Source organism: Hippocampus guttulatus, chromosome 4 (genome assembly GCF_054856545.1).
Source record: "Hippocampus guttulatus isolate MCC_2025c chromosome 4, RoL_Hgut_1.0, whole genome shotgun sequence".
Taxonomy (NCBI): domain Eukaryota; kingdom Metazoa; phylum Chordata; class Actinopteri; order Syngnathiformes; family Syngnathidae; genus Hippocampus; species Hippocampus guttulatus.
Genome location: NC_141264.1, coordinates 12,603,547 through 12,629,025, shown reverse-complemented (window position 1 = coordinate 12,629,025; position 25,479 = coordinate 12,603,547). Strand labels below are relative to the sequence as shown.

The window sequence follows — 25,479 nt, the reverse complement described above, 5'->3', positions numbered from 1 at the left end:
TTTGTAGCAAATAGTCCTAATTTTGTTGTACTATATTTTATTCATATCGTACTGTCTGCTGCAGTTTGTGTTATAAACCGTTTGTGGGCAATATATTGTTGCACTTTGTTGCTTGTGTCGTCACACATGTATGTTGTTAACATATTTGCACGTTCATACAGAACGTATACCGGAGGTATTTCCCACAAAAGAAATTCTGTGATAAGGAAAGATTGGACTCCGCAAATATGATTCCTTACCAGAAAATACTTACTGTAACCCTCACTTCTACTGGTCAGATCACAACCTATCTACAGCAATGCGCTGGCAAAAATGTGTGATCAACAACACTGTTCTCATGAAGAAACGTAATACTTTAATGCTTTTGTTCTGTTTATGTTTGATATGGACTGTCAACAAATACAGTTTTTATATACAGTATACCGTATCTTGTGCCCATCTGTCAAATTTTAAAAGCCAGTGTGGCCCCAGAGCCAAAATGTTTGCCCACCCCTGCTCTACACTGTGGAAACAGAAACTGTGTCCTCTCCTTAGCAGGGCTGTCAACCTGCCTGATAACATTGGTGCTTTTGGTGGGTACGGTTGTTAACTTGAAGTGTATTCCTCGTGAGTAAAGAGGACAGTATCTCCGCCTGTCTTGCAGAAGACTGTGGTTCAATTCCTCCACATGGAGTAGTTTTAAGCGATTTTTGTTTTTTGTTTTTGTGCTGCTGTTTTTTGTTGGGTTTTTTTCAATTGGGAGTCAAAAAGGCAGGAGAGATTATTTTCTCCCCGTTTCAAAATGGGGACCTATCGCATGCCAGAGGGGGTTAACTGGGTTCACCACTGTCATTTATTCTTAATAAATTAAGAAAAACTGTACCATGTCTGCCCTAAATGCAGTCAACACTGAATTCGATTTTTTTCAATTCCAGTTGTTTTGTTCTCTTTTCTTCTTAAGCTACCGCGGTCAATGTCTCAGTCCAATGAGACCCACATACAGTATGTTTGACCAGAGACACATAATACCAATATGCTGTTCCTCCACACTCCATGTTTGCTTGTCACTCTTTCGCCCATTCATTGCTGTGGTATGTATCTGCCCTTTCTGTACTGTCGCTGGGGCCTCCCAATGACACAAGGCTTGTTCCTGTAAAACTAATCATGACTGAGATTTGTGCGGGCTTAGCATTCTTTCTCCCCTTCACGGCTTGACACTGGGAGTGGAACAAGGGGAGGGGTGGAAGGGTCAGAGTACGGTTTGCTTAACACACATTTGTGCAAAAGACAGAAAGTGCAAAAGCTCAGGCCAAGAAGGTAAGACGATAACATAAAAAAATTGGTCAATTTCCTCAAAGCGTAACGGATGTATCATTTCTTCTCGGTCAATAATGCAGGGATCACCGAGTTGAACACACGAAAACTCCTCTGTGGCTTTCCCAGCCACACTCTCATAAATCATCCTCTCCAGGAGATGCAGACACCAGCGTCAGCCAAGGGGGTCAACAAAGCTCACCAGCAACGTGTAAATCTAAACTGCAAACTATGAAATACTTTTCACATCTTCCTGACTTAAAAATCCACATAAGGATCCCCAGATGTGGAAGGTGATGAAACGGGAGGGCAAGGGGGAGGTCTCTCTCTCTGAGACCCCCCCCCCCCCGCCCGCCCCTCCCACAAAGACATGTGCGCACAGTGTGCCAGCAGACAACTCTGATGCACAGACAGCTGCCATTCCTCGTACATTTCTCCCCTGCATTGCCTCTCCCCCCTCTTCTCCTCTCAGCTATTCCCTTTCCGTCTGTCTATCGCTGGCCCGCACTTTTCCTCAAGCGAATAGAAAGGCAGGTCCTGTTGGAGAGTGCTTGTGTAATCTTGGCTTCACATGAGCACCAGAGTCTGCTTGCCTGCCTCAGCTGCAAAAGCTCACACAGACGAGCTCTGGTTTGCCCGGTGGACAAACTTAACAGAAAACTGAGGAAGAAGGAGCACCTCTGAGGACGCAGTTGGAATTCAAAGTGCAGGAACTCGATGTGCACCATGCCGGGATCTCTGGTGTTGCTGTTGTCCCTGTTGGTGCTCTCCACAGGAAGTGATGCCAGAAGAATCAGGAAAAGAGGACTCAACCAAAAGGTGGGACTAATCATGTGACCCTCATAGCCTCAAAAGCTTTCAATTCAAAGAGATGTCAATTAAAATGTAGGGACTTCATTTATTATTTTTGTTTGCGGAAGTAGATTAAATCTACCGGAGATAGTGCAGCCATTGTGCGGTATTTGAAAGCATATGCCAAGATGAAAAGTCAAAGTTGGACGGCAGTTTTGTCTTTTTTATTGTTGTTGCACTTAAATGTTTTGCATGTTTCAAATGTCTGTGGAATGTATTAATAGATGTCTCATTCGATATTTAGAATGATGCTTTGAAAAATGCTGAATATCAACCACTAAATTACATTACACAGAATCAGAATCAGAATCAGAATCATCTTTATTGGCCAAGTATGTAAAACACACAAGGAATTTGTCTCCGGTATAACATGCTGCACTCGTATCATCGTAAATAAGGACATGACAAATAGGTATGTAAGGGCATTTCGTAATGTAAGTGAACCGTAGTGCGGTGGTACCGCCCAGTGACAACTGTGAGACAATGTGCAAAGTATCAAGCAGAGCTAAAGTGATCAGTGGTAGAATACAATACTATGACAGTTTGTACAGTTGGTGCAGAAAATCATTGAACCATTTTAGAGTGACCAGTAGCAGAAATGAAATCAACATTTAATTTCTGTGGCTGAGCAGACGTTGTGGCGCACAATTATTTGCATACCTGCCAACTTTTCGGAGCGCCAACCTGTATAAACTACCAAAAAAATCCTTATAAAGAGCAAAAAATCCTTATAACATACCAAAGCATTTTATACGTCAAAATAACGGCAGAAAAAAACCCACGAAATTTTCAATGATATTTATTGTAGATCTCCATAATACACGTGATTTACTGGAAAGTTACCGGAAATGAAAGCATTCGAGTAGACTAGCACCATTCTGGACAAAAGCAAACTGAACTACCTGTTAGGGGGGAAAAAAACCCCGGAAATTTTCAGAATCCGTATGATTTGTGCGATACGGCCATATACGTAAGATTCACCACAAAATCCGTATCAACTATGGCTAAACCGTATGAGTTGACAGGTATGTATTTGTGCCCCATAGCCAAAAGGGAAAACATCAGTTGATGACAGACAAGGTATTACTCCAAAGTGTACAATTAAATTGCTGCTTTGTAGTACGATGACTGACATGGCACCGAGTACCATAAATGTGCAGGGTCCCGAATACACAAGCTGAACATCCAACACACAGTTTTTCTGTCATTTGTTACATATTAATGTACACATACCGTCACCATTAGTTGTTGAATTAGTCACAGTTAACCATTATTCTCGAGAGAAATATTCATTTCAGGAAAAACAGCTCCCGGAAAAAAAAAAAGTAACTCTAAAATAAATAAATAAACTTTTATTGAATGTATTCACGATCAAGTTCCATATGTACAGTTTTAGTCTGCTCCACTGGCTGTATTCTGGAATGAACCAACATTTATAGAAGGGGCTACCGCTTGTTTTTCTTCAGTAGCAGTTGTGAAAACTTGTTCCACCGCGGGTGTCAGTGGACAAGAGATTAGCGGTGAAGCTTTGGCTTTTAGTGTAAAAAATGGACACCGACAAGAGCAAACCTATTTATGTGGACCAGACACAAGAAGTCACCCATTTTCATATTTTCATGGGAGCTCGTAGCGCAGTGTGTGTGTGTGTGTGTGTCTGTGTGTGAGAGAGAGAGAGAGAGAGCGAGATGGACAGACCGGGCCCCTGCTTGTTAACTCAGCTCAGTGTGGCCGAGTGATCAAAAGTTCAGTGTAGCGTAATGCCTTGTCATCCTCTTGTGCTTCAATGATCTCACTTTTTGACCAGTTGACAACATTTTTGGCTCTTCCTCTTCTCTTGATTTAGGCTGTTACCCGTTCACCTCTCCTTTAGAACAATCTTTTTGACTCCCCTCAGGCCATGTGCTTCTTTTTCGCTCGCACAGTGTATCCATCTCGGTGTATGGGATGGGCTCAAAGTTTGCACTTCAGCCGCAGAGCCGTTCTAATAGGAACATGGTGCGACGGCTGTTCAGAAACCATTTGCCTCTTTTTTTCAATCCCTGTATCTTTCAGACCTTTCCTTCATTTCTTTTCCATCTCACACACACCCTGTCTGAAGTCATACGACAGCTAAGTATAATTCCAATATGAAGGCAGAGCAGATAATCGTTCGGCCTTTTCAAGTACCGGTAGTTATATCTGTTTACACATGACATATTTTCATCTTTAAAGTTAAAGGAAGATTTCATTAATTTTGCATGTGTGACTTGATTGACAGCACTTACTTAGCTTGGAAAACACATAAGAACTGGAAAAGACACCGTTATGTTGATATATTTCACTTTAGTGGCAACATTTTCAGCACATTGGTATACGTCCATGATAGGTCCAACGAAACTTATGGTGTGTAATATACTGCCGGACATACACACACAGGGGAGGACACAAAGAAAACAATGCAATAAGGCATGGCCCACATTTGCAAGGGGTTGAACAGAAACAGGTGCACAATGGCATGTTATTCCACACTTTTTACAAAAAGTGTACTTACGCAAGCCCCTGGTGTGCACATGAACAGGCAGACGAATGTGTGTGTGTGTGGGGGGGGGGGGGGGGGGGTATCATTGTGCAGCCTAGTCCAAAGTTGACACACGTGACGTATTCAATGAACCTGGCGGCAAGCAATGTTATTTTAAAAATCGCTTAAAAAAAGTTATTCAGTAAGGATTTCAGTACATGAGGAATAATAGAGCTATCAAATTAATTCTAGACAAATGAAATAACTTAATAAGGCAAATGGCGTACATATGTGAAGTACCCCTTAACTCTCGCATGACCCAGAGGTTTTCTTGGTTCTAATATTGCCAAGGGTGGCCCTTTTTGGGACGTTAATCCAAACTGACGACATTAAAGATAGGATGTGCTACTGCTTTTTTTTTTGGGGGGGGGGTGATGGTCTGCATTTTTTCCAATTGAATCAATGCATTTTGATCATTCTAAAGCTGTCAAGTTCAGCAAACTCCACCTTCATGTTCGCCTTCTATCGCATCTTGCCGCTTATGTTTGCTCTTCACCGATTCTTCATTGCGCATTTGACCTGTGGTCAGATCTGTGGTTTCTCTCACTTAAATTGTCTTCATCACCTCTTCTCCTATCGGAACTTTTTTTTTTTTAAATCTTTTTTTGACCCAGTTGAAAGGTCAACAAAATAGCAGTTACTCAACATCATCTCTGTGCTCGAAAGAGACTGGAGCCAGACATGCCTGACAGACAGACACAAGAAGAGGTCGTGGAAACAGTGCGACAAAAAGTGGTAACAAGCAAGTAAACAGGAAAGCTTGTGTGTGATGAAAGACTGGCTTTCAACCGCAGAGATATTTTCTTTAAAAAGCACCTACACTTCATGCACATGATAAGTGTCATGCAGACATAACAGTCTGGCTCGCACTTGCATGGGCATGTCTGCAAGCACGAAAGAGGGGAGGCCTCCACCTAAAAATCTTGGCAGTTTCACGGACTCTTGTGAGAGGCAGCGGCTCTGCAGACATTCACAAACATATGCTTGACTTGGCCTGGGCCCACTAGGAAAACGTTCTCTCAGGGAGAGTTTGACCATTTCTGAAAGCGATATTGAACAGAAGGGGAAGTGGAGATGTTTCCTGTCAAATTAAATTTGAGAAGGTGTATTGGAGAAGGTGTATCCTGAATGGAGAGATGGATGGATTCCTTTTTAACTTCCAGCAGTAAAACTAGGCAAATTCTGTAAATGCATGACAAATGCGAGTCAGCTTTGGTAAACACAGCCTGCATTCAAGTTGCGGAATGTCATTTATTGATGATCTCCAGATAAAACACGTGAGAATGGTTTAAAACTGTCTGCCGTGGGATGCCATTTTTCAAGTCCAGGTGCGATTGATTCTTCCCAGATATTTTGTTGGATGATTATTTAAAATGCACAACGGAAAATACACATCCAATATTTCTCAGTGCACTTTGACATCACGGCAAACTACAATCACACTAATGAATGAAAATATTGTTGAACTAGTCCCTCTTTGAAAGTTAGCATTATCTTGAGGGGGAAATGCAACGTTAGGGCTTTGGTGTGTACATACGTTTTCTTGCACAGGTGCAATTTCTAGAAATTATCTTCATGTAAGATGAATTATGACAAAGTGTTGCATGATGTTTCAGTTTGTATATGGAAATGAGATTCTGCCATAACTCAAGGACAGTCAGGCAACCTGCGGTGCTTTTATTACCAACTCTGTTTATGTTAACAATACAATTCAATACAATACATCCTGATTGATATCGCGCTTTCACAACATCTGCGGCTGGAACAAAGCGCTTTACAAAACAGTTAACGAAAAGTAAAATAATGAACACAACCAAAACATCAAAAAGACTGCAGGTGCAGCAAAGTGAAATGAGTCCTGACAACCTAAGAGCTCGCCATTGGTTACCTGCCACACCGAGCATCTGGTTAGGAACCAGATGCCTGCTGTGGGCTACCTCCCTTGGAAGACATGTTCTTTCTTGTTAACGCAAGAGTAACCACGACTGTGACCTTGGCGTTTAGAGTGTACAGCATACAAATGTGTGTGTGTGCGTGCGCGTGTGTGTGTGCAAAGAAGGCCCTATCCAACAATAATAATAATAATAATAACCCATCCATCTATCCTTTTTCTAATCCTCTTTATCCTCACAAGGGTCGAAGGCGAGCTGGAGCCTATTCCAGATGTCTGGGGGAAGTGGGCGGGGGACACCCTGAACCGGTTGCCAGCCAATTGCAGGGCACACAGAGACAAACAACCAATCACAAACGACAATCACACCTAGGAACAATTTAGAGTGTTGCATTAACCTGTCTTTTGGAATGTGGGAGGACACTGGAGTAGCAAAGTCAGGGGATGAAGAACAACACCATCAGTGACCTAATGAGAGAATTAATTTGTCCGTAATGTTGAGGATGAGGAGTGTGATGCTATGTGTAAAGTGAAAAGATGAATGAATGGGGTCTGCTATGTATTAAAAGCATCATGTCAAACAGGAAGGAAACGTTCAAGATTTTGTTGGAGATTTTTGCAGGAGCACTTGGGAAGAGATCGGACAGAAGATAATGCGTAGTAATTTGCCATTATCCAGTCCCAGGCGACTTTGTGCCAATTGTGCATGAGTTTAACTGTACTAAAGTTCATAATTGTGAATGAAATACCACTATTTCATTGAACAAATCTGAATAAAAATGAATGGATTCTACACACATTACAATCAGAAAACAAAATGTATTGAATGGTTGTTAAATATAGTTGCTCCAGAGTAAAAAGGTGACTAACAACAATAAGCATTAAAGATAAAACTCTGTCTTACAAAGTAATCATTTGCATGTTTTGAAAGCTCATACACTAGAGCAAAAGTAAGAAATGTTTCCAACTACATGTAGTGTGAAACAACCACTCAAACAACCATCAGCCCGGTTAACTAAATGCTGGAAGAATGAACTCATTTGCGTGGAAAGATCTTTTCACACATTCTGAGCGTGTGATGCCTCTCTCCATGCCAAGCATCGTTGGCTTTTATTTCCCGAGCTGGATTGTGAGCATGTTTGTCAACCCTGCCAAATAAACAGCGCACTTTGAAACATTGTGTGCAGCCTACAGGCTGATTACCTGATTTGGGATCCAGTACACAGAAGGATCCAAAGAGGCTGGGAAAGCAAACACATGTGAACGGAATGAATCAGACTTTGAAATAAAAAAAAAAAACAAGGAAATATTCAGTGTACTGCTACATGGAACCATTACAGATTAGAAAACTGACCATGCAACCTTTGTTGGAAGGGAGGACCACGATTGTCTCATTTCGTGGTTCGATCACTTTGCCGTAGCTCAACTCACCATTGAAACATGTGCACTGGCATACCTGTCAACTTTTCGGAGCGCCAACCTGTATAAACTACCAAAAAAATCCTTATAAAGAGCAAAAAATCCTTATAACATACCAAAGCATTTTATATGTCAAAATAACGGCAGAATAACCTTTCACTGTGCTTCGTTTTACTTCTCTTTCTTGTTGGTTCCAGTGCGCAATATGAATGATATATTTGTTTCCTTGTAGAACTTGCTTGTACGCTACCGAAATATGCAATGAATACTCTGCTCTTTTCAACTAGGAACCACGTGATTTACTGGAAAGCATTCGAGTAGATTAGCACCATTCTGGGCAAAAGCAAACGGAACTACCTGTTAGGGGGGGGGGGAAACGGAAATTTTCAGAATCCGTATGATTTGTGCGATACGGCCATATACGTAAGATTCACCACAAAATCCGTATGAACTATGGCTAAACCGTATGAGTTGACAGGTATGCACTGGCAAACGCAGGTAACTACGTACAATGAATCCCTACCATTTACGGTGGATGGCGATCAAGCCCTGGCACAAATAGCTAAAATACGCAAGTCATGAATTCCCCCCTCTAAAAGTACTGCACTTGCTTATAATCGACACAAGAAGGCAGCAAATGACTACCGGTACTTTTGTCTATGTGAAGCTCCTCAACTCACCTCACTATACTTCTTTGGAACCATGATGTAACCACATGGCCTATTGTGGAGCACAAAATGCCAAATTGGTGAGTTTTTCCAGCAATTGATGCGGGATAGGTTTCCCCCAAAATACCCACAAAGGAGAGAAGTTGAAAATGTCGAAGCATGAATATGCAGGGATTCATTTCCATTAATTGGGCACTAAGCCAATCCTTTTTGGAAGGTGACGATATGTGCTCCATCATTGTCACAACATTTATAATGCAGATTAAGGAAAGGCCGCTGGTTGCTATTACACAAACACCATTGTAGTCTTTTTGCTGCATCTGCTTTGCAGCAGTTTTTTTGCTGCCCTAATTATCCTATTAAATAAATAACATTTGTCTCCTTGGCCAACACCCATGCACGATGAAATACATCGAAGAAACCTTTGTTCTTCTCAATTGCTTGTTAGCGTGTCTCATCCAGACGGATGTGTTCAGTGCAGTGTGGTGTATGCAATTTTCCCCTTTGAAAAAGACAAACTACGCACCGCAAACCGAGAAGAGACTGACCACAAGCACTGGAAAGTAGAAAAGTGGGCGTGCAGCCCCATTTGCAACAAGCAGTACAGTTTTGGTTAAATGTTCAGTGAAGTTGTGTCAGGATAAAAACATGACTGATCAGCAGGGAAAATCCTGAATGTGGTATAAGCCACGGTGGGACAATACCATAATGAATTGCTATGATGCTGGTATTTGGGGGGGGGGGCGTTTGAGAGATCACTGATTTAGATGAAGCTGATGCAGCTACCAGCAGGCCGCCAGCAACATCCCGCAGTTGACACACATGCCAGATCAATGTTTGCCGTTTTTAACCATACTGTGGCAAACTGCACTCCTTGCTGTACACGTGACTTACCAACTTGTCGAACATGCTGCTTCTCTTGTTATATTGTGGCTGTCATGAATTTGCAGATGGGATCGTGCAGACGACTGTATCAACTAATATGAGACGATGAGGTTTTTCCAAAGCAACGATGAGAAAACGGATATGTAGGAACTATAACCGACCCTCGAAAGGAATGTTGGCCTCAAATAACAGAATCCAAGTTTTCACAACATCAAACCGCAAAGACAATGGCTGTGATGCACATTCCAGCACATTTGCACACAAGAGCAGATGTCAGAAGTAGTGTGTGCATTCCTGGCGGCATGCAAAAGTACACTCGGGCCTTGAAAATGTATGTCTGTCACAACCGCCACTGTGTGTGACATGAGAAGTTGCTTGCCTCCGGGTCTTGTGGCCTACTTTCTGTTCACTCTCAGATGTACCATGGAAATCCGTGTACAGTAAACGAACCTCCCGATCCAGGTCAAGACATTTTGAAGGCGGTGGGTAGTCTGTACAAACAATACAACACAGTGATTCTCAACTGATGGGTCAGGACCCACAAATGGGTTGCAAAGCCATTTTGGGTGGATCACGGACATGTATTAAGAAATGTACAGCAAAACAAAGTGTGGGCATTTTTATTTTCAAGTCGATGCTGCAAACTGTGAGATACTTAACATTCATGTGACAGTGACAATAAAGTTGTGCTCCATTCTATTCTTCTTCTAATAATTCACACTGTTGATACTGTTGTAGGTGCATTTAGTCTGCGGCCTTGGTTTCCTAAAAATAAGACAGACTACTTATCTTATTCTTTCCTAAAGAGAGATCAGCGCCAAAATGCATATTTTTGCTTGTTGTCATGTTCAGTTTCCTAATAAGGTGCACCAAAAGGCACTTTAAACATTTAAGCAAGATTGGCTATGTTTAAAAATATGATGTTCATGTTTTCAAAAGGTTTCAATAGAAAATACAGGTCTCAGAGTAATAACAGTTGAGAAGCAAGGCTATGGGGTGCACGTTATCCGTACGCCGGAGCGCATGAACACTGCAATTTGAATATTGTGCTCCATTTCAAGTCTGTCTCCACAGTTTTGAGAACTCGAATAATGGAGCTCCATCAATCGGCTTGACTGTCGTCAGCCACCATGATTGATTCCGAGAGACAATTTCAAAATTAATTCAAGCAAGGCATTGATATCCATGAACAAGTACTGTGCGCACTTTCTATTTTGCACACACATAGCAGTAGTCGGTGCCCACACAGTGGTTCCTCGTGCATACATAACAGTTGCAGCATATGCACAAAGTCAGGTTTTTTTTCTTCTTCAAATGTCATATATGGGGCTCCTTATACTGTACAACACATCTACCGCACACTTTGCTGCTCTCTAGTGGTCCACTTTATGGAGATAAATTCGCTGGAAGAAATTTCACAGCAACTTGCTCTTCTGGTCTCGCAGGACTACGAGTATCCCAACCACCCGCAGTCGACACAGCACCAGAAAAATGACCGCTGCCCACCACCCCCTCAGATGCTCCCAGAAAGGGCCTGTGAGGTGCCAGGCTGCCGCTCGGACTCAGAGTGTGAGCGCCATAAACGCTGCTGCTACAACGGCTGCATCTATGCCTGCCTGGAATCCGTTCAGCCCCCACCAGGTGTGTGGAACCAACAAGTTCAATGCATTGATTTGTTCAGGAATATTTGTAACTCTTTCCGTGTCTGTGTCATCACGAGTAGTCCTCGACTGGCTGGTGCAGCCCAAGCCTCGGTGGTTAGGGGGCAACGGTTGGCTACTGGATGGTCCCGAGGAAGTGCTGCAGGGTGAGTACACGAATGACCGGTTATTAGAAACATTGCATTGTCAGCCTGGGGCTTCTTCATGCCGTTAGACCTCACGAACAAACAAGCGCAGAGCTCAACTAAATGTAAAACATTTCACAACTGCTGTCTATAAATGAATGGGCATCATCTACAGTAGATACAACAAATATTTAGAGTGAAGTTTTGTAAACGTATTCATTTCTTTCCAGTGAAGTTGAGCTGAGCCGCAGGAGTGATGGTGGGGAGTGGAGATGATGCAAATCTCTCAGTGAATAACACTCGGATTCTGCCCTTAGTGATATTCGTTCACTGCAAAAAACATGTAGCACTCTGATTCTGACTTTCATGATTCTAACAGTTTCCTCCTTGGGTGCAGTGGCGGTTTCTAACAACACTCCCCCAAAATAAAAGAACGCACCATCCTTTTGAAGGCCTTTTCCCACTAAGTCAGTGTGCCATTGACAAAACCACTCATGTGCTGGCACACTGCAATGGTGCAGCACCGTGCAGGAGCAGACGGCAGCGCTTGAAGTAGGCACCTGCTGATGCGCTCAAATTGAAAAATGTTCCATTCGAGCAGAAGCGCGCTGGGATGACAGTTCAGCACATGCATTTGGAAAGATGGTAGCGCAGCAATTTCTGAGTGACAACAGTAATGCATTTTAATATGGTACGGTGAGAACATCATGAATAATATGGAGGGAAAATGAGTAAAGCGATGTGCCACTGTCCTGAACTCCGGGACATACGGTAAGACAAGTTTCATACTGTGACAAGGTACAGAAGGCACAGCGATGGATGCTGAGCATTACAAGGCCTGAAGGTCTATTTATCCTTTGCGTCGTGAAAAATGTTTCATTCAGCTAATGTTGCTTGTACTCTTGTGATTAATGTGTATTTGTGTATTTTTAACGGCCAGCCGAGGCGTGCAGTACAACAGAGGATGGCGATGAACCTCTCCACTGTCCTACAGGATACGAATGCCACATCATCAACCCAGGAAATCCTGCCGCTGGAATCCCCAACCGGGGACAGTGCATCAAGCAGCGTTCCAACTCTGGTAGAATTTGTATGCCCTCTTGGAGACTTAGATGCAGTTCTCTTCTTCATTTGAATCGGGTGCTTGATGGCCGAAAATGACATTTGCAATTGTGGCACCTGCTATTGCTCATGGAGTCCTATTCCTCTGAACTTTTAAATTGCTTCATCCATTTCTATACTACCGTACTTGCTGCCCTCTATTAACAAGGCTGTAAAAAAGTAATTGAATTGATCATTTTTTAGAACTGTTTTGTAATATAAAATTGGTAAATGCTTCATATGCACGTAAGGACTTTTGGTCAAATGCAAAGTTCACGTTGCAGTGAAAAATCTTTTTTCTACTATAGAGCCGCTATAAACTATTTGACATTTTTCAATCATATACTGTACACAAAAGTATGGTGTCTCTACTGCATTGAACTCCTTGCAGATTATGATCCTGATTATGATACAACAGTATAGTAAACTGCTTTTGCTTGACTTATTTTGGCTCCATGAAATAATTTTTCAATATTCACATGGATTTTGTCGTCAAGAGAATACAATATTCACGTGTGCTGTGACTGATTGAATGGTGAGATTTGACTTTTATACTGTCACCTCTTTTTCGTTTCAGATGGACGGGGTCTAAGGCACAAATTTTTCAAGGACTACTTAGGTAAGTGAGGTAATATGAACAACTGGAAGCACACTAGCATCACGACTACATGTGAAGCATTAAGAGTCCACCTGACCCGTTGCTTTGCCTTGCAGGTACCAGTACAAACAACGCAGTAGGCTACGAGAAGCATCACAAGCACATGGAATAAGCAACATGTACCCCTTTTTTTCCTGCCTTCAGACTACACTTTACATTTTATGTTGTAACCTCTCAAATTAAACTGACATCCCAGCCCCAGCACTTACACTTGGGTAAAGGCTGCTTTTCATCACACTTCAGTCGGAAGAGATTAAAAGCAACTACCTCCTCTATTCTCCTCACAAAGCCGTAACCTCAGGCACGTTACTATCTCACAGCCAAAGAAAGATGGCACTTTGACACGTTAAGTATCATCTTTGAGTAAAGGAAAAGGAGAGAAGTAGTGAGGGTATCAATGCTGCTAACCAAATATCTCAAAAGGAAAAAAAGATTAATAATATATATTTTCCATTGTCCACGTATGTAGTTTTTATTCTTTAAACATAATAATCTGGATTGAATAATAAATTGTGTGGATGGGCTATTTTGTTCAAGAAACAATTGGAAATAGCATAATAAATGATGGAGTGAAATTGACTGTTGATTCCTTCTGTCTTTCAAGGGGAAGTCAACTCAAAAAAAATGTCTTTGCATAAATATGTTCTGTGTTGCCCCACTTGGCTAAACACGGTACAATATTGTGATTGTGATTGCGTTTATGTAATATGAATAAAGCAGCAAAATCCATTTGTTTTTATCCATCTGAGGGGGGGGGGGGGCATTTTGCTACTTGCTGTCAACTGAAAATGACATCACAGTTGCTTACAGCTCAGGTAACAACCAATTACATTTTCAATCGAGAGCAAGTGGCAAAATGGCCGCCCCCTTAGATGGAGAAAAAATTGGTGGCTTTTGCTGCTAACTTCATAGTCAATAAACACAATACTAAACAGTTGAGGGTTTACCTCGCCAATAGCTCGAAGGCAGCTAGCATAGGCTCCAACATGCCTACCACCCTCATGAGGATAAGCGGATTATAAATGGATGGACAATATTACGGTAATCAGAATACCGTGTTTAGACTTGTATTGTAAAGAACATTTTTGAGTTGACTTCCCCTTTATGAAAAGGATACAAAATGGAGTGTGCTATGTGGCTGCAACCAACAGAGGCACTGCTGGCTTCGTCTCTATTAGTTTGTGATCTAAAGAGGACAACATGACATCAGCTTTGGGAAGATGAGACATTAATGCAGACCATAGTTTAGGAATTAGACTTTTGTTGATTGTTCATTTCTTCCAAAATTGATTCAAGACATTTCGTCAAATGCTATCCTAATTTGGATATTTCCCCCAACTCCACCCTCTGGAACTTAAGTGTCAAATTCAAGGCCCGAAAATGGGATCTGGCCAGCAACAGATTTTATGTATCGGAACTTCATATTTCTTGAAAAATTTCTTCACTTTTAACAAAACTGACCCAGCCAATTTACTGGCTTCTGATTACAAAACGAGTCATCCATTATTTTGTTGTGTACACGTGTTAACATAAAGCAATTATATTTTTATATGAGTTCAGTCAGAACGGCCCTCAGACGGAAACCATTACCACGATATGGCCCGTGACAAAAAATGCATTTGACACTCCTGTTCTAGAGTCTCTTGTTAGTCAACAAGTTTTTGCTGATTACAATGAAACTACATAGTGAGTGTTGTATATTTAATAACATATATATATATACATATATATATATATATATGTATATATATATATATATGGTGTTATAAGGGGGCTCAGTTGGAGAAAAGGAAACACCATCTGGTTCTGAAAGACTTTCTTGCTCTCTGAAGGCCAAATTTCCTGCCCTGAAAGCTGGAATGTTTTACTGGCAAACTGAACATTTCCACATGTGGTAGTTATAGCTAAAGATCTTCCTAAATCAGCCATATTCAAGATACCAACAACATATGAATCACAAATAATACACGTCATAGAAATTTGATTTGTGGACTTGAACTGCTTAACTATTGCAACGTGATCAATTAACTGGCCTGAAACCAGAAAAATGTGATCGTGCCTCATTGATGTTGCTCAGGTTCTTTCTGCCTGTAATAACTAACAGCAGAATAAGCTGGCTTCCAATACAAATGCACACAACAAGATGAATGTGTTGAAGAAAAGCTGTAACCATTACATGTGTGGTGCTGTCTTGGTTTTACTGAATAAAACACATGTGACATAAAAGAGCAATGTGTCAGGTTGATTTAAGGAGCTAAAGATGCCAGAGTGTAGTTCCGCATAAATTAGAACTGCTATTTTCTCATCAGTCTTCATTTTAACAATATACAGGGCTGAAATACGAAAGTAAGATTAAATGTAAAAAGAAATTTGAACAAATCATATATTTTTTCCCAAAAATATGACGTATTTTTGAAAGAAAAATATCTGATTTAATATTGTGCCATAAACCACGTTGCATTCAAGCATATTGCATGAATATGTTGGAGTACATTAAAGCGTAATTCATGCTTATTTGTCCTTGGGTGTCTTGAAAGGCGCTTATAAATAAAATCTATTATTATTATTATTATTATTATTATTATTATTTTGCAGTTTATAGTTTGTGTTCAAATTCAAGTCCACGTGTGTCCAGTAGGTGTCAGTGTAATCGAAAGGAGCCCTTCACTGACGCTTCCTGCTGGGGCCTCACTCCTCCCCACCTTGTGAATTCGTTCACGTCATCCCAGCCAAAATGTGTTCACTGTTCTTCCTTAGCAGGTTTGGTGCATTTGGTTGAAATATATTTGGTTTGGTTCTTATTGGTATTAGAAAAAAATGTTTACATTTTGTGGTTACTTTTTCCATTTTCTTTTTTAAATTAGGATGAAAAGATTTAGAATTATACGTATACCGGTAATCTGATTTTCCTTTGAAATATACTCACTGACAGAATATTGTGTATATGCTCAACCAACTTTTTTCTTGGGTACACCCAAGAAAAAAATGTTTTTGAATTTACTACCTTTTATTTTGTCACATAATTGCATGAAAAAAGTTATCTGGATCCATATACATTTTTAAATTGACTATACATCTCTTTAAAAAAATGTAGCATGATCCAGATTTTGTGCAACTACTTGACGAAATTTAATTAAGTACTGTATATTCAACAATTTTTTCAGTGTATTGCTTAATGCAGAAGGCTACTGGTTTGATACACACAAAATTGCACAAATCACCATTGATAATACTATTTTACAATTTTAAAAAGGATCTTCATTTTTGAGAAAACACTGGTCACATCAATGATTTCTGCCAATAAATAGGAAACACATAATGATCAATGGCAACACTGTCTTCATAAACCTCTGCCAGTGTTCACATTTTCAAATGACCACCTCTTCCTAAAAAAATCACAATGTTTGTTACATCCCTGGTGAACTATTTCTAGATCAGCCCAACAGGCTACTCCTCGGGTTTCAGGTACACCCCAAACTGGTTGCCAGCCCATCACAGGGGACACATAGATAAACAACAAACATTCACACTCACAATCACGCCTAAGAACAATTTAGAATGATCGCGTAACCTCCCATGCATGTTTTTGGAATGTGGGAGGAAACCGGAGTACCCGGAGAAAACCCACACAAGCAGGAAGAACATTCAAACTCCAAACAGGAAAACCGGATCCTGGATTCGAACCCTGGACCTCTGTACTGTGAAGCGGAGGTGCATTTCAGAAAAAATTATGATTTGCTGTGGTAAAACTTAATTTGATGAGCAGGGTGGACTCGTGTTTAGCACGTTTGCATCACTGTTCTGGGCTTTGTGGTTCTGTTGGCACATGCAGGTGTCTAGCCCATTTTGGAGGATGCTGAAGCACAATTTGAGAGTGTTTCAGATTTTATTTATGGGACTTCCCCTTTTCACAAGATAGAGAAGTGTTAAAGCCACCCAGTGCTTGTCAAGAAATACTGTGCAGAGATCTCCCCACTTTTTCCTAAAAAAATGGTTAAATCCAGTGATCCTTCCCAATAAAATGTATTATTATTATTATTATTACTACCGTATCTTTGTTCTGCATGTCATTGAAAATCCCCAAATTAATAGGCTGACTAACTCCCCTATATAAGCGTGCAGTCGTGCAGTCAAGTTCATCCCTGATGAGTCCCTTCTGGATCGCGGGTGCGACGCATCAGCCTCTGGTCCCCTTAAACCACCTTATGCGTTTGTATATGGGGTTAGGTGTCAAAATGTGTCAGCGTCTTTGATCGCTGCCTCTTTTTTATTGAGTTGGAAAATGAGAAGGATACTTTGATGGAGGAATAACTTTGAAAGAGGTTTTGATGATGAGCAATTCACACAACCGCAAAAAGTGACAACAAACCCTGTTCTGCCCATGTAGGGGAGGCTTTGTTTAAAAGTTGAAAGATTTTGATTATGTACAAGTTGTGTACGTTGGTTGGTGCCATCTATGTGCATCAAGTGCACTTGGCAGGTAGTGAGTGTGCATTTTTAAATTCTGATGAACCTCTGACCCTGATAAGGTTTCGCAGCGCATCTTCGTGTCTCCTGTTGACATCAGACCTTCTGAATAAAAGCCAGCAATTAGTGAGAGCACTCACCTCTTCTGGACAATATGCTTGCACCAATGTCACTGAGGTATTGATAGCATGATATCACTACTAGGCTAATTGTGCTTATTCTCACTTCAACAATGTGTGAGTGTGCAGGACAATTATTTGTGCACCCTAGTTTTGCATTGCCTTCCCCAGCAGAACAGCCTCTGGCTTGTTGTTGGGGGTTGTCACATGGCTCGGGCAACGTGCACGTGAATCTCCATGCGGTAGCGTAGCAACATCCTCTGAGATGCGAATCGCTTTATATCTGCTTTAGCAAGCAATTTGGAAGTTTGTGTAGCACCCTGCCAAGTTGGTTCGGAGTGCTGGAGACGCTAAAGATTAATTGGACATACAAGGAGTTGTGGTTCGCCACCCAGGGAGGTTTGTTAATGAATGCCTAGCTTGCATTGAGTGTCTGTTTTCCTTTCACAGTGAGTCATGCAATAGAGAACTGCGAAATAGCGTATGCCAACATCCTCCCCCATTGCGCCTTCTCTTTCTATCGCCATAGGCTCAGGAGAATTGTTGTGTAATAAAGTGTGAGGTGTTATCTAAAATGTTACATAAAAAGATGTGGTTGTTTACCATGTTTGACTTGCCAATTTATTCATATTGTAACACAAGATTCATATCTCTAATTATAATCATAGAGAGAAGATCTGTAAACGTTAGGGCTGTAAGGATGTTCAGTCACAGAAAAATCACAGTAGAAGAAATGATTCTGGATGTTGTTCTATTATTACAAGAGAATTTGTGTTTAGTCCTTAATTAAAACAAAAAACGAATTCAAGCAAATATGAATATCCACACATTTTCTCTTCTGATTTCCCTGCTCAGGGTCAAGGCACACGTTGGACTCTGTGTTGTTATTATTATTATTATTATTATTATCCTATAGCTGAACTAGGAGGAAAAACAGACGATACGCTGGATTGGTCAAAAGTCAATCATAGGCTGATGGAGAGTCGCATTTTGAGTGGGACTTCTGTGCAAAAGTGAGCGACATGAACCGCTGCACTAGCAAGGGCACAAGGACTGAGCACAAATGAAAAGGAGTCACCTGACTGTGTGTCAATCTAGTGACATCTGGTGATTGACAAAGGTCTGCATGCTAGTTCAACAGATGACACCTGAGTCTTTCAGACTAATGCAATTAACATCTAATGGGCCTTGAATGTTATCCCGTATATGGCCAACTCATGTTTGGCACCTAAAAAGCAACAAGCGGTTCAGTATCTATTGTCTATGTGAAGCATGGAGCCATCATTTAAGCCCCGCAATTTGTAGTAATTCAGATTTTAAGACAGCGGATTGTCAGCGTGTCAGGTGAGCCAGGTACAAAGGGGATCACCTTGCTGGTTTTGCCGTGGAAGGTGACAGGAGAGTTAGCACTTAAGGGCTAACAACGCTCATCTTACATGTGTGATAAGGCTCACATTTACATATGATCTACATTATACAACACAAAAGAGACGGTCTGGAAACAGCATCGTGCTTCTTTTTACGCAGTAAAAGAGTCAATTGCTTCGAAAAATACAAACAGGAATGAAGCAGGGAAGTAAATCGCATAGGTGGGAGTCAGTCACATTTGCGCAAGTCCCAAGTAGGTCTCATGTCTTAACCTTCAATTTCAAGCAAGTCCCGACTCCCAAATTACTGTGGCATAAATCAAGGAAGTCAAGTCGAGTCTCTACTGAATTTCAATTATTTGTAGGTGTCAGCGAGTCATAAATCATACTCTGTTGCTCAATCGGAAATAACTGTATTGTCTTTAAGAACGATGCACTCATTAGCTGTAGTTGCATTAGTACCTATCTTTAGTAAATTGTTTCCATATTGTAGTACAGGGACCCAAAAACAGTCACTGCCTAATTTTTATTGGGTTATACATTGTTGTGTAAAATCCTGTAACGCTTTTTCATTAAGCATGAACACTTTCTATTGGCAAATGGCTGATCACATTGCGGCGTCATCATCGTGCCAATTGGTTTTAAATTCTGGAACAGAACCAGTGCTACCCCTCAGACACGGTAGGGGTTTGGGACTCATGTTTATTTTCTTCCGTGGTTATTAAAAAAATGATGAATAGTGTATTCTAGAGCATGAGCGGATTATGTGTTTGTAGGTGGCCTGCGAGGGTTGACACAGAAATACAATGCTCGGTCAGCCAGCAGACACGAACAGGCATAGATGAAATAAATGTCTAATAATTCCTTAGGTAGACACATATACGCTAGAACCAATGAAGTTAAGTGTGTGCAACAAGTAATGGTCGATTATACGGAAGCACACTTTTTGTGGCATTCATCAATGTTGTTTTCAGCTTCAGGTACAGGTTTTTATCAGGTTCTGTGTCCATTGCTACTGCAAAATAATAATAACTAATAAATGTATCAGAGAATTATGACTATAGTGCTCAGTCAGAGCATTCTTATTAAGAATTAACATTCTGTCATCATACAATTTTTCTGAGTAAAGTGACATGACTTCGTCTGAAGGAGAATTGTGAGAATTATGAAAGCTTTCTTTCTGTTACTGGACACAGATTCAAGGAGTTTGTTTTCTCTTGCTTGTTACAGAACAGAAAGAGTCTCCAAATGGCCTAATTACATTTAGCCCGCTTCGTTGTCCACAGTATGATAGCCCTCATACTCATGCTCAATTAGACTTGATTCCATCCTATTATTTTCTTTCCACTGATTGGTTGTGTGATGGCTGCACACCATATATTCTTGTCAAAGTTGCTTATTTGTACCCCTCTATCAGTTTCAACATTGTTTAGATTCACATTTGCTGGTGCCACTAACCTTTTGATAAACCGAAGCTTGGAAGTTAACTCAAATTCAACAAGAGTTTTGATCCTACAGCATTAAACCCACAATACACTGTGGTTTGCACTTACAATCGTTTGCTTATCAGAGCAGATGGCAATTCAAAATAGACTAGACAGCTTGCCTCCAGGTGGAGTACACCAAGGAGGTAAGGAGGTTGACCTATATTTTACATATGGTCTAAAAATTCATCTGCTGGCTGCTGGTGAGGTTGAGCTATACCCCTACATTTCTCTGCCAAATGGCAGCAGTCATTGATGCTATCTCATTTGACCGCTAGCTTGCTACCGTTCGCCTCATCAGACGGCTGGCAGCAATAAGTCCACGTTCCAACAGTATGTTGAGCACGGGTTGTTATCCATTAAATGGGCGGTATGTGTGTGTCTCATCTGGCCCTGGGTAGCCCTTTCTAAATACCATCCATCCGTTTTCCGAACCGCTTGATCCTCACTAGGGTCGCGGGGGGTGCTGGAGCCTATCGAGCCATCTCCGGGCAGTAGGCGGGGGACACCCTGAATCAGTTGCCAGCCAATCGCAGGGCACACAGAGACGAACAACCATCCACGCCCACACTCACACCTAGGGAGAATTTAGAGCGTCCAATCAGCCTGACATGCATGTTTTTGGAATGTGGGAGGAAACCGGAGCACCCGGAGAAAACCCACGCAGGCCCGGGGAGAACATGCAAACTCCACACAGGGAGGCCGGAGCCGGAATCGAACCCGGTACCTCTGCACTGTGAAGCCGACGTGCTAACCACTGGACTACCGGGCCGCCCCCTTTCTAAATACCTGCTGTCCATTGTTTCCAGATCTGTCTTAATGCCCTAAATGTTATCAGCCAACTGCCACTCCAAGAGCAAAGGATGAGTGGGACGATAAGTCTTACAAGAGCCAATCCAGTCTGACCTAGCAGTAATGGAATAGAGTAGCCTGATGCTACAGATATAGCAACACAGTTCCTGTCACCAAAACAGGGTGATATACTGCTTTTATTTTTGGTCGAGGGGCAGAATGACCATAAGCGGAAAGAATGGACGAAAATGACAAATGACGTGTTGTACGTAGGGTATGTCCCACATTGGAAAGTGGCGTTGAGGAGAAGTGTGCCACTCAGGCATTTAGCACCCAAAATAATTTACAGCAGAACACTCAGCTTTACTCCTGCAATACTGCCAGCAAGGTGGATATAGAAATGGCATGAGTATTTTGTCATCGCACTTTGTTTCCAAGGTTTCCTAAGTTAACAACAACACCAACTCTGGTATTTAACGCAATTTTGTTTCCAAATTATTGACTGTGACGGATTATTTCAATATTTTTACGTTCATCTAGTGCGTTTTTTTTTTTTTTTTTTAGTGTAGGAGGTTGCGGCTCGCTGCCAGCTAAATGTTGTAGCCTTATATGCAAAAAGGCAAAGGCGTTACACAGTAATTTGCGAGTGAACAATCCATGTTATTTCTTTATCATACTTTGTCCTACAGTCATAAAAACAAGGAAAAGAGCATTGTTCAGGGGCTCCATTTAGTTCGGAGTAAAACATTGCTTTGATTCGTAAATTTTCACTTCACATATGGAGTCTCAGAACAAATTAAGTTTATGAACCGAGATTTCACTGTATTTTGATTGATTTGGGGTGCTGGTTCTCAACAGGCAGGAGATGAGAGCCAATGGGAGGGAATCTGACATCCCCGCTGACTTTGTCTCCAAGATACAGGAACAAGAGAGAAGGCAGAGCAAAGTCTGAAGAACCCCGGGGGGAGATCCACTGGAGCGCCAATACCTCACACTCTTGACTTCCTCACTCACATGAAAAGTTCACCTGAGATGTGTAGCTATAGTAACTCTCGCTCTTCTCCGGTGCTGCCCCCCAGCCCCCAACAACCCCTTTTATCAAGGCACACTCCCAGAGGCCTCTGTCACAGGAAGACGAGATCCAGGCCTCTGTCACTGATGTCTCAGGCTGCACGATGGGTCCCTTGTTGAGTCACATACACACGTCATTGGCAGCAGCAAAACACACAGGAGAACTCCCTCGCTAGGTATCGTGACAGAACAAAGAAAGCCACAGTTGCAGTGTGTCAGTGTTAGCTACCTACCTGCCTTATTCAGTGTATACTGAAGCAGTAGGGGACACTTGTACCAAAGCCTCCTCAATGTGGAATGCAGATTCTAATTGGACATTACCAAGAAAGGTCTGAAGAAAAAAAGTAATTAGTCCACATCGAAAGAAAGCCAACACTATTCCATCAACGTCCTGTAAAGAGCAATGGAACAAAACAGGGACCTTCCAGAACAAGATAAAGACATTACAGTCTTGTGCTTCATCCAGGGGGATCTTATGTCACCTCTGACCAGCTGAGCTCAACACATCTGGCCAGGTTGTGGAAGCATGGACGACTTGCATGATGCAGGATGACGGAACCTCACCTGCCTGTGGTGGATTTAACCTCCTCCAAAGGTGCTGTTGGAGCAGGAACAGGAGGATCCAACCTGAGGTACTTTTTTCGAGATGAGGGATCAATTCACAACGTTTATGTGTGTCTTGTGCACAGCTTTATAGTTTCCCTTTTTTTTTTTTCAATAATAACGTTAGCTGTTAAACAGGTTTTGCTACATATATGCTTTGTTACCATGGTGAAGATTGACTACAACTGGTGAACAATGCCAATGATTGTTGCTCAAGGTTGTTTGACAACCTTAGAATATTTTAGATTTATTTATTTGTTTTAACTATTGAGAGAAAAGCCATAGACATCTTCTCATCCTGATCTGTTCAACTGCAATCAGAATTGAGCTTTTAAAAGATGAATGTCTATTGATTGTTAATCAAGATCAATTTAATGAAGGACCACCTCAAAGTACTCTGTGTTCTCCTTCTGAGAGGTCCACTCCAGCGGCTGAGGCCAATCACTTTCAGGACCAAATCTGCACTAGTGCATCATGGCTGGATTATTATTATGCACAGCCAGCTGATATGCATCGGTTTCTGCACACAACAGTTGCTTAGGGAATAGAATCGTATCATAAGCAGCTTCTTGAAGAGGTACACATCCTGTCCCAGGGGTGAGATGGATAATTGAAATGACCACTGCTGTTGCATAAGAACTGTCAGCTAATCATGCTCAGCTCTTGAGGCCCTTATCACATGGATAAGCAGTGTTGCATCCCCCCTGCTGAGGGAATTACTTCTATGGAAAAGAAATGGCCACCGCTCGCTTGCATGTGCAACATGTGAAACTGTCCCTCTCAAAATCAACGTGTTATATTACGAGCTCTTTCTGAACGAGTGACCTTGCAACAGTATTGTTTTCTCTTTATTTATTCATGGTTAACATTATTATATTTTTTCATCCATTAATTAATGAAATGCTGATTCTATGATGACCGTGTTTATTTCACTTTGAGTTGGTGTTCATCATCCAATCTGCTGAACCTGATACTCACAGCAGTTTCGACACTTGACATCTTGACTCATGGTTCAACCCTTTCAGATCAAACGTTAACAACATTTTGAGAAATTATGGGCTCTATCTCAGAGCCCAGTGCGCAGTCGAACTGTGTGAAGGGGCCGGCTGAACCAAGTTTTGCTATTATTCCAGATGCACGCAGCTAGGCGCAGTTCCAAATAGACGGTTTGCGTTGTTGTGGGTGTGAACACAGCCAACTTGCTTCACTGCCAATGGAAGTGTCGCCTCTGATTCCTTCTTAATTTGACATGCGAGAGCGCATAGTCCTTGACATGATGAAAGCAGAAACTAACTTGTGAAGTCTATTCAGAATTTCCCAACTTGCAAAGTACAAAGTATGCCCTTGGAGCCCGCCTTCCACTCCGATCGTTCCTACCCGTGTGCGGCAAACATCTTAATTTCTACCACTCAATAACACTTTATGATCATTATCAGGCCTTATTATTGCTTCAATTAACCATACATCTCAGTTTATTTTGTTACCTCGGAGGTTTAAAATATGTTTTTTTTTATCTGTTTCAGACCAAACATAATGATAGAAAAACAGGCATTTAACAATTTTGCTCAAATTGTGTGTGGTGAGCTCCGGTAATTCCAACAGAGACACCACACGCATGAAGATTTTGCTCCATCACCTGTCTCGAATCCAGGCCCTGAGGCAGAGCTCTCGCATTGATCGCACATGATCTCACAAGCCCTAAAACCTGAGTAGACACTTCCAGGTATGCTTCGAAGGGACAGGAAGCGGAGGCGATGGTGGTCATCCAGAAAAGAATTACTTTAGAAAATATTTACTGTCATCTGGGGAACCACTTTTATACAAGAACCACCATTTGGTGGAACACGTTTTTTTGTTTTGTTTTCATTTAACGCCCCCGTCTTGTTCATCAATCAGGGTGCGTCTGTGATTGGCTGCATTACGTTCTCGTCACATTGCACAGAGACAAATGAGAGTTTTTGACTTTCCCCGCACACATATGAAGACTTTTGGTCAGAAATATTGAACACGTTTCGTAGTGAAGATTGTTGGCCCCGACTCTTTCCGGACTCTATTCTCCACTCTTAACACACCTCTGTATCAAATATTCTGCCTTTAAACACCTACAGAAATCATGTTCAATTTTAATTCTCATTGTTAGTAGGTTATTGCGGTTGTAGCGATGTACTTCATACTGGGATGTGTTTCTAATATTTTCACTCTGTATTTTCACTCACTGTCATCTTATTTGACCGCAAAATTTCGAAACAGACCTTACTATACAGTAGGCCTAACTTTCACACTCCGGGCAAACTAGAATTACAATAGTAAATATTTATACATTTTGAAAGTGCCAATCACACCTGGGCATGATTACTTGTGAAGGCAGAAAGTTTTACAGTATATAGCTCTTGTGTTTGCTGCCACCATATTGTTTGTGTGTATCTAATGTTGTGATCATTTGTAAACGTACCGTACAGTATTTCC

At 41.4% G+C, this 25,479-nt stretch overlaps 1 protein-coding gene and 1 long non-coding RNA gene across 3 annotated transcripts; one reads left to right on the top strand and one right to left on the bottom strand.

The window, feature by feature from the left end:
* The first annotated feature begins 9 nt into the window (after nt 1-9).
* On the top strand, nt 10-15,336 carry wfdc1 (WAP four-disulfide core domain 1). 2 transcript variants are annotated; one of them, XM_086108962.1, is made up of 6 exons: nt 10-2,112; nt 11,011-11,206; nt 11,289-11,372; nt 12,292-12,432; nt 13,030-13,080; nt 13,167-15,336. In XM_086108962.1, exons 1-5 carry the CDS (start codon nt 2,011-2,013, stop codon nt 13,077-13,079), a joined length of 573 nt encoding a protein of 190 aa, XP_085965088.1. In that variant the 5' UTR covers nt 10-2,010; the 3' UTR covers nt 13,080; nt 13,167-15,336. The 2 variants fall into 2 exon arrangements, with proteins under 2 accessions (XP_085965088.1, XP_085965087.1); XM_086108961.1 differs by having other exon boundaries at nt 11-2,112; nt 13,030-13,071.
* LOC147205977 (uncharacterized) lies at nt 10,171-23,060 on the bottom strand. The gene is made up of 3 exons (XR_015100683.1): nt 22,975-23,060; nt 22,644-22,741; nt 10,171-11,365 (listed from the first exon to the last, which is right to left on the bottom strand). It is a non-coding gene; the product is annotated as an uncharacterized LOC147205977 (long non-coding RNA).
* Between the last annotated feature and the right edge of the window lie 2,419 nt (nt 23,061-25,479).